The sequence below is a fragment of the Rhinoderma darwinii genome, chromosome 13 (genome assembly GCF_050947455.1).
Source record: "Rhinoderma darwinii isolate aRhiDar2 chromosome 13, aRhiDar2.hap1, whole genome shotgun sequence".
Lineage (NCBI taxonomy): Eukaryota > Metazoa > Chordata > Amphibia > Anura > Rhinodermatidae > Rhinoderma > Rhinoderma darwinii.
Genome location: NC_134699.1, coordinates 804342 through 818584, shown reverse-complemented (window position 1 = coordinate 818584; position 14243 = coordinate 804342). Strand labels below are relative to the sequence as shown.

General features: G+C 45.9%; 1 protein-coding gene and 1 long non-coding RNA gene across 6 annotated transcripts in view; one reads left to right on the top strand and one right to left on the bottom strand.

Moving 5' to 3' along the window:
* EYA2 (EYA transcriptional coactivator and phosphatase 2) overlaps window positions 1–9924 on the top strand; it is a 199309-nt gene extending 189385 nt beyond the window's left edge. For all 5 annotated transcript variants that reach the window (XM_075846197.1, XM_075846195.1, XM_075846196.1 and 2 more), the window contains 4 exons: window positions 2806–2920; window positions 3054–3175; window positions 3314–3414; window positions 9294–9924. In XM_075846197.1, the coding sequence (XP_075702312.1) occupies window positions 2806–2920; window positions 3054–3175; window positions 3314–3414; window positions 9294–9374 (419 nt within the window). In that variant the 3' untranslated portion in view covers window positions 9375–9924. The remainder of the gene's footprint in view (window positions 1–2805; window positions 2921–3053; window positions 3176–3313; window positions 3415–9293) is intronic.
* LOC142666215 (uncharacterized) overlaps window positions 1–14243 on the bottom strand; it is a 93891-nt gene that overhangs the window by 57760 nt on the left and 21888 nt on the right. The gene's annotated exons all lie outside the window — the stretch shown is intronic.

Here is a 14243-nt window from a genome sequence, read left to right as displayed (position 1 = left end):
TGATACACTGACACTTGGGGTACAGGATAATGACATACTGATACTTGGGGTACAGGATAATGACACTGACACTTGTGGTACAGGATAATGACACTGACACTTGGGGTACAGGATAATGACACTGACACTTGTGGTACAGGATAATGACACTGACACTTGGGGTACAGGATAATGACACTGACACTTGGGGTACAGGATAATGAGACTGACACTTGGGGTACAGGATAATGACACTGACACTTGGGGTACAGGATAATGACACTGACACTTGGGGTACAGGATAATGACACACTGACACTTGGGGTACAGGATAATGACACTGACACTTGGGGTACAGAATAATTTTACACTGACACTTGGGGGGACAGGATAATGACACTGACACTTGGGGTACAGGATAATGACACTGACACTTGGGGTACAGGATAATGACACTGACACTTGGGGTACAGGATAATGACACTTGGGGTACAGGATAATGACACTTGGGGTACAGGATAATGACACTGACACTTGGGGTACAGGATAATGACACTGACACTTGGGGTACAGGATAATGATCCACTGACACTTGGGGTACAGGATAATGACACTGACACTTGGGGTACAGGATAATGAGACACTGACACTTGGGGTACAGGATAATGATACACTGACACTTGGGGTACAGGATAATGATACACTGACACTTGGGGTACAGGATAATGACACTGACACTTGGGGTACAGGATAATGACACTGACACTTGGGGTACAGGATAATGATACACTGACACTTGGGGTACAGGATAATGAGACTGACACTTGGGGTACAGGATAATGACACTTGGGGCACAAGATAATGACACTGACACTTGGGGTACAGGATAATGACACTTGGGGCACAAGATAATGACACTGACACTTGGGGTACAGGATAATGACACTGACACTTGGGGTACAGGATAATGACACTGACACTTGGGGTACAGGATAATGATACACTGACACTTGGGGTACAGGATAATGATACACTGACACTTGGGGTACAGGATAATGACACACTGACACTTGGGGTACAGGATAATGACACTGACACTTGGGGTACAGGATAATGACACTGACACTTGGGGTACAGGATAATGATACGCTGACACTTGGGGCACAGGATAATGACACTGACACTTGGGGTACAGGATAATGACACTGACACTTGGGGTACAGGATAATGATACACTGACACTTGGGGTACAGGATAATGAGACTGACACTTGGGGTACAGGATAATGACACTTGGGGCACAAGATAATGACACTGACACTTGGGGTACAGGATAATGACACTTGGGGCACAAGATAATGACACTGACACTTGGGGTACAGGATAATGACACTGACACTTGGGGTACAGGATAATGATACACTGACACTTGGGGTACAGAATAATTTTACAGTGACACTTGGGGTACAGGATAATGACACTTGGGGTACAGGATAATGACACTGACACTTGGGGTACAGAATAATTTTACACTGACACTTGGGGTACAGGATAATGATACACTGACACTTGGGGTACAGGATAATGAGACTGACACTTGGGGTACAGGATAATGACACTTGGGGCACAAGATAATGACACTGACACTTGGGGTACAGGATAATGACACTGACACTTGGGGTACAGGATAATGATACACTGACACTTGGGGTACAGAATAATTTTACAGTGACACTTGGGGTACAGGATAATGACACTTGGGGTACAGGATAATGACACTGACACTTGGGGTACAGAATAATTTTACACTGACACTTGGGGTACAGGATAATGACACTGACACTTGGGGCACAAGATAATGACACTGACACTTGGGGTACAGGATAATGACACTGACACTTGGGGTACAGGATAATGATACACTGACACTTGGGGTACAGAATAATTTTACAGTGACACTTGGGGTACAGGATAATGACACTTGGGGTACAGGATAATGACACTGACACTTGGGGTACAGGATAATGATACACTGACACTTGGGGTACAGGATAATGAGACTGACACTTGGGGTACAGGATAATGACACTTGGGGCACAAGATAATGACACTGACACTTGGGGTACAGGATAATGACACTTGGGGCACAAGATAATGACACTGACACTTGGGGTACAGGATAATGACACTGACACTTGGGGTACAGGATAATGATACACTGACACTTGGGGTACAGAATAATTTTACACTGACACTTGGGGTACAGGATAATGACACTGACACTTGGGGTACAGGATAATGACACTGACACTTGGGGTACAGGATAATGAGACTGACACTTGGGGTACAGGATAATGACACTTGGGGCACAAGATAATGACACTGACACTTGGGGTACAGGATAATGACACTTGGGGCACAAGATAATGACACTGACACTTGGGGTACAGGATAATGACACTGACACTTGGGGTACAGGATAATGATACACTGACACTTGGGGTACAGAATAATTTTACAGTGACACTTGGGGTACAGGATAATGACACTTGGGGTACAGGATAATGACACTGACACTTGGGGTACAGGATAATGATACACTGACACTTGGGGTACAGAATAATTTTACACTGACACTTGGGGTACAGGATAATGACACTGACACTTGGGGTACAGGATAATGACACTGACACTTGGGGTACAGGATAATGACACTGACACTTGGGGTACCGGACAGTAACACTGCCTTTTGGGGTACCAGGCTGTGTGCACTTCTATTTCATTTGCTGCAGGACATTGTGATTGTTGTGGTTTTCTGGCTCGCCAGGTATGATCGGGGCTCCTAAGAGAGAGACGTGGCTGCAGTTGCGGGCTGAGATGGAGGCGCTGACTGATCTGTGGCTGACGCACGCACTCAAGGCTCTGAACCTCATACATTCCAGGTGAGACGACAAAGAAGGCGAACAAACGCACGTTTCCTTCAGCATGTTAATATCCGGGGCCCTCATGGAGGAGGATGCCTTGTCTCTTATTATATGTGTGTCTGATCATTGCTCTGTTCATTTCCCTCTTCAGGCCGAACTGTGTGAATGTGTTGGTCACCACGACCCAGCTCATCCCGGCCATTGCCAAAGTCCTGCTTTATGGGCTGGGCACCGTCTTTCCTATTGAAAACATTTACAGCGCCACAAAGACAGGTAGGTACCAACTGTGAGGAGCAGCCCAGTACCCGGCGCATCGGAGCACGGAGCCGGGGGAGGGGTGGAGATTGTTCCTCAGTAGTCACATTATGTGCGGGGTCTCCTGCTGTAATATGATGGGCGGTCTGTCTGCAGGGAAGGAGTGCTGCTTCGAGAGGATAATGCAGAGGTTCGGGAGAAAAGCCGTTTATGTCGTAATCGGAGATGGCGTGGAGGAGGAGCAAGGAGCCAAAAAGGTAACAACCCCCCCTCCCCCCCATATGCTAGATTTAACCGCAGCCTGAAACTTAATGATCTGGTTCTTTCTGTATAGTCATTTCCAGAAGTTTCCAGAGCAATTTCCTCCAGCAAATCCCCTGCTTTACTCGCGTGTCCCCTGATAACAGCCGCTTCCTACAAAGTCATTTCCAGACAGGAGCAGTCGCTTTATTCAGAGGAGTCGGTTACTGCGTCCGCCCTCAGTCAAGACGCTCACGGACTCTGATCGTATCTGTATTCTCAGGATACAGATTATCTTTGCTTTAGTGAAAGGAGTAAGAAAAGTTACAGCCTAACCAAAAAATTTAGAGGCACAGTAACGCCCCGCCTCCCCCCCTTTCATTCCAAACATAGAGCAGGTGTCTGCACAGTGTCAGTTTAGGTTCATCTGAAGAGAAAGCAGAAAAAAAAAAGACAACGCATCAGGATGAGCATACACGTCGCCCTGATCGTTGGGCATAGTAAGCGTTCCTGTAAGATCAGCAGCGGGGCAACAGAATCTCTAAATCTTCACTATTTAACACTTTGAGTGCCGCTATCCATTCCGATGAAGGCATTCAGAGGGAAGAGACTGAGTGGGGGGGGGGGTCACCCGTGTGATCGCAATACATGTATGTGCAGACAGTCAAGGGTCCATTGAAGGACGCCCGGGCGCTCTGACCATATTTCCTGTTGGGTATTATTAGTACACAGACTAAGGTACAGATATATATGTTGCAGTACATTATAGTAAAATGATTGAAAATTAAAAATCCCCCTATAGGATTAAAAATAAAAACTGCAAAGACAAAAATAAAATAGTTATTAAATATTAGTCCCAAAACATAAAATAATAGGACTTTTTGAGTACTCACCGTAAAATCCTTCCCTCATCCAGTTCATTGGGGGACACAGACCGTGGGTATATGCTATTACCACTAAGAAATGGCTCCTCCTACCGGATATGCCCCGCCCACAAACACTGAGCTATTCAGTCAGTCCACAAGCAGTAGGAGAAGCAGATACAAGGTAAGAGCGGTCAAACACTAGAGGAGAATCCCCCAAACTGACAACCATGAACATGAAACCTTGAGAATACAATGGATGGGAGCTGTGTACCCCAATGAACTGGATGAGAAAAGGATTGTACAGTTAAAAAAAATCCTGTATTCTCGTTCGTTACATTAGGGGACACAGAACGTGAGACGTCCTAGAGCAGTCGCCAGGGGTGGGAACAGAACACGGTCATCTATTTCAGATGAATGAAAGACATGGGCATTGTTCGTAGAAGCAAAGGTGTGCACCTGGTAGAACTTGACAAAGTGTGCAAGGAAGACCAGGTAGCCGACTTGTACACCTAAAAGCAGAAGATTGATTGCGCACAGCCGAAGAAACCTCAACCGCTTTGACAGAGTGGGCCATGACCCAAGAAGGGGGCACCTTATCCTAAACGCAGTAGGGCTTGTAAATAGCCATCAGAATCCATCGAGCGATAGTGGCCTGGGACCCTACGGGAGGACGAACAAGGAATCCAACCTCCAGAAGGAAGCATTTACAGAAAGGTATGTCCCAAGGCGCGGACAGGATTCAGGTTGTGAAGAGGAAGCTCCCCGGGATGACTAGGAGATGAACAAAAGGATGGCAAAATGATGTCCTCGTTCAGATCAAAGGCAGAGACAACCTTAGGCAAAATGAAGGGCACTGTACGGAGCACTGCCTCATCCTGAAGAAGAGTCAGCAATGGAGAGCGTCTGGACAAGGCTGCCAGTTCAGAGACCCTTCTCATAGAAGTCACTGCAACCAGAAAAAAACCTTCGATGAGAGAAGGCAAAGGGAAACCTCTCGCAACGATTCAAACGAAGCAGATTGCAGAACCTCCAAAACTAAGTTGAAATCTCAAGAAGGAATCCAAGGACAACAAGGAGGAGACGTGATCAAACCCCTGTAGAAAGGTCTTGACATTGGACTTGGAGGCAGGTCCACCGAGCCATGAGAGTGTCCACGGCGTAGGCCTCTGGATCCTGGGCTCTGAAGATGAAGCAGGGAAACTTGCAAATGAACCTGGACGCCATCATATCCACATCTGGATCAAATCTAGTCGAAGACTTCCTGGTAGGGAAACCACTCCCTTGCATCCACCTGTTTGCACCTGAGGAAATCTGCGATCTAGTTGTCAACCCCTGGAATGTGAGCTGCCGGCAGAGTGGGAACGTGAAGTTTTTCCCACCCAGGTGCGAATCTTTGCGGCCTTGGCCATTACAGCTGAGCTTCAAGTCCTGCCTTGATGATTGATATAAGCCACGGACGTGATCCCCACAGATTCCTGTGGGGACCACAGTCCCTGAGCCGTAAAGTTCCAAAGGGTTTCTCCCCACCCCTCGAGACTGGCATCCGTGGAGAGGAGGAAGGGAGGAGCAACTGTTGGAAATGGCCAGGTAGGAAATCCACCAGCTAGAGAAAGGAGAATCCGTTGATCCAAGGAGTCCGTAGAACGGTTACACCGGGAAACTAGCGCCCGTTGAAGAGGGTGAGCGTGGAGCTGCGTAAAGGTAATGGCTGCGATCGAGGCCACCCAGGTTCCAAAGTCCCCCATGCAAAGGACGAGAGAGGTTGACTAAGCAGTTCACAACGAGCTAATCTCTTCCTGAAGGACAGACAACCTTTCCTAGAGACGGAACACTCTCGCGAAGTGCCGGAAGCTACGGCCAGAAAGACTGTATGCTGTGAGGTGAACAGGCAAGATTTGAAGCGGTTGATAATCCAACCGAACGGGCAAAAGGTTTCCAGAGGGATCAAGATGTCATCCAGCTACGAGGTGAAGACACCCTGGTCCAAAGGAGAGCCATTACCACAGACAGGATTTTTACGAAAACTCTTTATGCTGTAGCCAGACGGAAAGGAACAGCCACAAACTGGTAATGGTGAGGACACGCTGCAAAGTGCAGGAAGCGCCGATGAAACGGACAAATATGAACGTTCAAATACGTGTCCTTGATATAGACTGTGGAATGAAGCTCCATGAAAGCGATGACTGATCAAAGGAATTCCATTAGAAAATGGCGGTCCTTGACGTACACGTTGAGACGCTCGAGGTCTAGGATAGGTCAGACTGAGCCGTCCTTTGGCACAACAAGAAGGTTAGAGTAGAACCTCCGAAAACGTAAAAGTTCGGGGCACCTTATGATGGTTCAGAGAATCGATCGCTCGAAAATGGAGAGTGACTGAGTAGACTGGTAAATTTGATTTTGTATCCCAGGCTAGCACTTCCTGAACCCACGTGTCCGAAATGTGAGAGCTGGACATCCTTGAAATGCAGAAGCCTGCCCCCCACTCAAACTGAATGGAGCGGGGGCATGCCTTTAGGTGGAACATATAGGACGTAAGGCATAGCCAGTAGCCTCAAAAGCGAACTTGGCAAAGGACACTACGCGGCGATCCAGAGGATCCTTGAACAAAGTTGCATTCAACAAGGGCAAAGTCGTATTGGCCAGATGGGAAACTGCCGGAGACTTATCCCACTTGGAAGATACCCCATCCTGAAAGCGACTCATAACATTCAATCGAGAGTGAGGGAACTTCTTGTTCGGGTGTTTCCAGATTGAGCTGGACAGGCCTTCTGGGACCGTTTAGGTTGAAGGTAGGAAACCAAATCTTGCGAAGGACTAGGTACCGCATCAGTGACCTGTAAAGTGCCACAGACCACATTAATGAGCAATTCAACGGAAGTATACTGTATGGATGACTTCTCGTCATCCAGATTCAAATCGGAATCGGAAAGGTCCCCCTAGGTGGAGAGGAGGCACCGGACTGCACTTCCAGTGGGGAACGTGGGGCAGAAGAGCCCAGGAAAATCTAAGTTAGGCGTGTGAACCCGGCCTGTCACATAAGGAAGACATGGACGGAGAGTCCAGAAGTGGCTGTTCAGAAAGCCGAACCAACATTCCCATCATGGACTGGGTGATGTGCTCGAGGTTACCAACAGTCCTGGAAAGGCAATGGGTCCAGTCCATGTCCAGGCAATGCTGGGGGTGCAGGAGCACGGCACTAACCACAGGAAAATGTAGTGCTGCATTTAGAGCAGGCATAATGGACTGTGATGGTTGTCTGGCTCTCCCCTCGGGTCAGACATAGCAGTAAAGGGGGTCACTATAACACCTACTATGGTAAAAGATGGGGATGAAATGGCCAATGAGTCCACTCAGTTACTGCACAGCAAAGCAATCAGTCCAGCGTAGGTAAGGGGGGGTAATGGCTTCCTGGTAACACTCACCCTCCATCTCTCAGATATGTGACCGGTAGGAGCGCCTCTCCGTGATTCACCCTTTAGTAAGGGGAGACACCTGTGGGAGAAGTGTTATAGGTGCTCATTAGTCTTGTGGTGACAGAGGAGCTGACGCTCTTGTCTTATTAGACAGGTGGACAATGGCGGATTTGTAAGATGACACTTGCACCCGCCTTGGAGGTCAGGGAGACTTATGACAATTTTATTTTATTTGGATCTTTTAGCTGGGAAACTAAGATAAGGTAGAGACTCTGCAGGAGTAGCAGGAGTGTCGGTAGGAGGCAAAGGCTGAATAGCTGTAGGTGGGGTACAACCCGTACGAGGGGCCACAATTTATAATTCTTAGTGGCAATGGCAGAAACCCATGGTCTGTCCCGCCAATTAAGGAACAGTTCACAGATTTGGTATTGTCACGACCGTAGCAATCTGTACAATAACTTATAGCATTTATAATGATCGGTTTATCCCATCAAAAAAAAAACGGCAGCGCAACTAATTTTATTTTTTCTGCGTTTTGACAAAATAAAAATGAAACACTAATGATGTATTTATGTAGCAAATATCACCTACATAAAGTACAACTCCAAACAACAAAGCCCCATACAGCAACTATGAGAAGACAATGATAACTACTGGAATTCAAAGAAGAAAAAAGAAAAAAAATAATGTTTTGGTCCTCAAGGGGTTAAAAGATCAGAAAGTAAAAAAACAAAAAAAAACCCTGTGAAGGAGACGCAATAAATCCTCTAAACAGCAGCTTCAAAAACATTTACAGGGTAAATAAGACCTTCCAAAACCTTCTCACATGTCAAGTGTTTAGAAAGTTTAGTTGCACTTTTACAAAAAGCAAAGGCTCCCCCTAATATCATCCAATCCCCTGAGGTCAGCTGACTCCCCCATACCCCCCGCTGATCCTCCCTGCAGATGTCGTCTTCATGATTCATAACCGATCTGACGCAATAATGATATGACCCAATGTAAAACCGTGGACACATGGGATAAAGCGTGCGGCGTCTGATGCTTCCGATCTCTCACAATGGCCGCGCAGCTCAAAGAGAGAGAAGAACAATGCAACTTTGACTCTCTCCGCAAAACTATCCGTTTCTTTATCAACAAATGAATTTCACATCAGATATATGCAAATTATTTACATTTTTAAATCAACCAAAGTCCATCGGGTATCCAGGTGGATTCTATCCTATAGATGATGGATCTTGTGCGGAGGCTCCACGAGGAGAGGATTGGCATCTTTCTACACCGATGATACGTTTCAGGGGTCCGCCCCCTTTCTCAACCATCAGAAGGTGGACCCCCAAAATTTAACATTGGCTTTGCAAAATGTCAATCCTCTCCTCGTGGAGCCTCCGCACAAGATCCATCATCTATGGGATAGAATCCACCTGGATACCCGATGGACTTTGGTTGATTTAAAAATGTAAATAATTTGCATATATCTGATGTGAAATTCATTTGTTGATAAAGAAACGGAAAGTTTTGCGGAGAGAGTCAAAGTTGCGTTGTTCTGCTCTCTCTTTGGGTCATAGATATGAGAGGCTCCGCTGCTTTGCCTACTTACCTTTGCTCTTTCTGCTGCAGCACAACATGCCATTCTGGCGGATCTCCTGCCACGCTGACCTGGAAGCCTTACGCCACGCCCTGGAGCTGGAGTACTTGTAGCACACGCTCCACCCTCAGCTGGCAGCGGATGTCAAGCGCAGGGGCCTTTGATGCCCTGAGTGCTGGAGCTGCCTGGTGGCTTATACCCATCCCGGACTATTTATAAGCACAAGAGACTTGTTCCAGGCAAGGATAAGGCCGCTCTGGCTTCCTCCACTGCTCAGTGACCCGGACTTTATGGACAAAGAAGGTTTTGTGGGGTTTTTTTGGTTGTTTTTTTTTAAACTAATTTATGGACTTGTCTGATGTTTTTGTCCTGTCCTCGCGCTCCTCTTTCCAGTCCGCCGCGGTGGGCGGGATCACATGGATTTTATTTAATAATTCTTTTCTTTATGGCAAGAACCGGGAGCGGCGCATCATGTACATTCGTTTTGTTTGATGACTATAACATTCTGTTTTCCCTCGTGTCGCTGGGACGTGGACTCTGCATGTGTCTGCTGCGTTCCTTCTGTGGCCGGCTCTGGTTTTTCTATATAAAAGTAGAACGTTGTCCTGGATGAAAGACGTTCAATAAAAAAAAAAAAGAAAACTGTTTACATTTTGGGGAAAATGGCGCCAGTTGTGTTATTTTCTGCTACTGCTGTTGTGTATAATCAAATGATATGACTTTATATCTGCAGTTCTTGTTACTGTTTAGAGACCTGCAGGTCACATGACCTCAGGTCCTAGTACAGCAGCAAAACTCCAGAGAGAAGACTGAGCTGCTATGTAAGTATAAGGGAATGGATTCGTTTAAGGGGTCTGTATTTAGGGGGTCTGGGGTGGGGTCTATTAGTTTAAGGGGTCTGTATTTAGGGGGTCTGGGGTATATTAGTTTAAGGGTCTATATTTATGGGGTCTATTAGTTTAGGGGGTCTGGTCTGTAGTCTGTATTTAGGGGTCTGGTCCGAGGTCTAAATTTAAGGTGTATGGTCTAGGGGTCTGTATTTATTTAGGGTGCTCGTTCTGGGGTCTGTATTTGTTTAAGGTGGTCTGGGGACTGCAATAGTTCAGAAGGTCTGGGGTCTGTATGTATTATAGGATCTAGTCTGGAGTTCACTGAATACCACCATACTGTTACTGAATAATACCTCCACATAGTGACTGAATAATACCTCCACATAGTGACTGAATAATACCCCCATACTGTTACTGAATAATACCGCCACACCATATCCACATAGTGACTGAATAATACCCCCATACTGTTACTGAATAATACCTCCACATAGTGACTGAATAATACCCCCATACTGTTACTGAATAATACCTCCACATAGTGACTGAATAATACCACCACACCATATCCACATAGTGACTGAATAATACCCCCATACTGTTACTGAATAATACCACCACACCATGACCACATAGTGACTGAATAATACCCCCATACTGTTACTGAATAATACCTCCACACCATAACCACAGTGACTGAATAATACCCCCATACTGTTACTGAATAATACCTCCACATAGTGACTGAATAATACCACCACACCATAACCACATAGTGACTGAATAATACCCCCATAGTGTTACTGAATAATACCACCACACCATGACCACATAGTGACTGAATAATACCCCCATACTGTTACTGAATAATACCACCACACCATAACCACATAGTGACTGAATAATACCCCCATACTGTTACTGAATAATACCTCCACATAGTGACTGAATAATACCCCCATACTGTTACTGAATAATACCTCCACATAGTGACTGAATAATACCACCACACCATAACCACATAGTGACTGAATAATACCCCCATAGTGTTACTGAATAATACCACCACACCATAACCACATAGTGACTGAATAATACCCCCATACTGTTACTGAATAATACCTCCACATCATGACCACATAGTGACTGAATAATACCCCCATACTGTTACTGAATAATACCACCACACCATAACCACATAGTGACTGAATAATACTCCCCATACTGTTACTGAATAATACCACCACACCATAACCACATAGTGACTGAATAATACTCCCCATACTGTTTCTGAATAATACCACCACACCATAACCACATAGTGACTGTATAATACCACCATACTGTTACTGAATAATACCACCACACCATAACCACATAGTGACTGAATAATACCCCCATACTGTTACTGAATAATACCGCCACACCATATCCACATAGTGACTGAATAATACCCCCATACTGTTACTGAATAATACCTCCACATAGTGACTGAATAATACCACCACACCATATCCACATAGTGACTGAATAATACCCCCATACTGTTACTGAATAATACCTCCACATAGTGACTGAATAATACCTCCACACCATAACCACATAGTGACTGAATAATACCCCCATAGTGTTACTGAATAATACCACCACACCATAACCACATAGTGACTGAATAATACTCCCCATACTGTTACTGAATAATACCTCCACATCATGACCACATAGTGACTGAATAATACCCCCATACTGTTACTGAGTAGGAACCACTGTACAAAGACCAATATTATCACCATACAGGGACCTCCTAGTGGTTTCTGTACTACACAGGAGCTCTGCAGACCAGCTAAGTGATTACAATACAATTACATCTAGTGACTCACAGGTGACGTCTTCTCACATTGGAGTCATTCACATTACCTTTCCTTCTCCATCCAGCTTAGACCGACATGACTGCTACTTCCAGCCACAACCTGCTCTGCAGAATTTGACAAACAGACATGTCGGTTCTTTGCTTACCATCGCCTCCACCTATACCGCACCCTCTAAACAAATCTGCCATGTACAGTGCCGAGGAGGGTAATAATGATTATTTGGCAATCAATATAATCAATCAAAGTGCCCCCTCAGAAACTGCCCCCACACAGTAATAATGCTCCCTGTAGATAGCTCCAAACTACCCAAGTAGATAGTGCCACATACAGTGTCCCTGTAGATAGCGGCACAGTGCCCATACAGGTAATGTTGCACGCCTAAACAAGCACCTGTCCCCGTACCGTCCTCTTTTCCTGCAGTGCAGGCCTAGTCTCTTCCAACTGGGCCTGCTCAAGCGGAACAACCCAGACGGCGAGTTGACATCGCGCTTCCTGCATCACTAGACAGCACTGAATGGCGGGGAGGGTAACCGTCAGTTTCTTTGCCTTGCCAGAGATGTCAATTGTATCCACGACCTAAGGATGTAGATACAATTGAGTCCATGACCCTGTGCGCTGCGGCCCTTCTACGGGCATGGTTAGCAGGGGGCCCCTGTGTGGATGGGGGCCCTGGACAATAGCCCATTTTGTCATCCCCCCTAACGCAGGTTATAGAGCCCTGAGGAGACTTCTGAGCTGCACATCCGTATATAGGCCCACATCTACGAAGTAAGAAACAGCTAAAAAAATCACAAACTGAAGCACAATAAATTTGTGACTTTTCCATCACGCAGCAAAATTAGCATATTTTCCAATTAGATGTAGTTTAGGTCTCGTTTATTAAAGGGGAATATTCCGGTTTCAGCAAATTAAATGTTTTACAATTTTCCAATATATTTTCTGTATTCATGCTAATTCCTCGCGGTTTTTAAGATCTCTGCTTGTTGTTATTTCCAGTGAATAAAATTATGTCCATGAGCATGTGATGGACATACAGGTGCACGGCTCGTTACAAGGTCTTCTGATGTACACACAGGTGCTGGGATCATTAGAAGACACAGCTCTGATACACATACTGTAACGAGCCGTGCACCTGTGACCATCACATGACCCTGCAACTAGCCGTTCACCTGTCTGTCCATCACATGATCTTGTAACGAGCCGTGCACCTGTCTGTCCATCACATGATCTTGTAACTAGCCGTGCACCTGTCTGTCCATCACATGATCTTGTAACGAGCCGTGCACCTGTCTGTCCATCACATGATCTTGTAACTAGCCGTGCACCTGTGTGCATCACATGACCCTGTAACGAGCCGAGCACCTGTGTTCCATCACATGACCCTGTATTTAGCCGTTCACCTGTGTCCAACACATGACCCTGTAACGAGCCGTTCGCCTGTGTATCCATCACATGTTCTTGTAACTAGCCGTGCACCTGTGTCCACATGACCCTGTAACGAGCCGTTCGCCTGTGTGTCCTACACATGATCCTGTAACGAGCCGTGCACCTGTGTGTCCTACACATGTCCCTGTAACGAGCCGTGCACCTGTGTGTCCATCACATGATCCTATAACGAGCCGTGCACCTGTGTGTCCATCACATGATCCTATAACGAGCCGTGCACCTGTGTGTCCATCACATGACCATAAACTGAATTTTATTCACTGGAAGTAACCAATGAATGTTCCTACTGAATGACAACAAGCAGAGGTCTTAAAAACAGTGAGGAATTAATACAGAAAATATATTGGAAAATTTTAATTATACAAAAAAGACAATTAATTTGCTGAAAACTGAATATTCCCCTTTAAAGGGGCTGTCCAGACATTTTTTTTTTTATTGATGGCCTATTCTTAGGGTAAGTAATTAATATCGGATTGGTGGGGGTCAGACTCCTGGCACCCCCGCCGGTCAGCTGATTGATGGGGCTGTGGTGTTCGTTTCATAAATCTGCTGTCTGACTGGGGCCTTGTTCACGTCACGCTTTTCCTTTACGTTTATCGTGTGCGTTGGGAAGCTCGTGACCTGCGCGCTGAACGTGTCCATCGGCTCCACTGCCAGACCGAGGCCAAAAAGTGTCAATAAATGGTAAGGAATGGCGCAGAAGACCTCCCGATCCCACCCCGCAGGTCCAGTAAATAATTCTATACGTTCTGAGGGTGACCGATGATACTGAGACGTTATGGGCTTCTATAAAGAGGTTCTGGGGATGTAAGTCAAATATGTGATGTGAACGCCG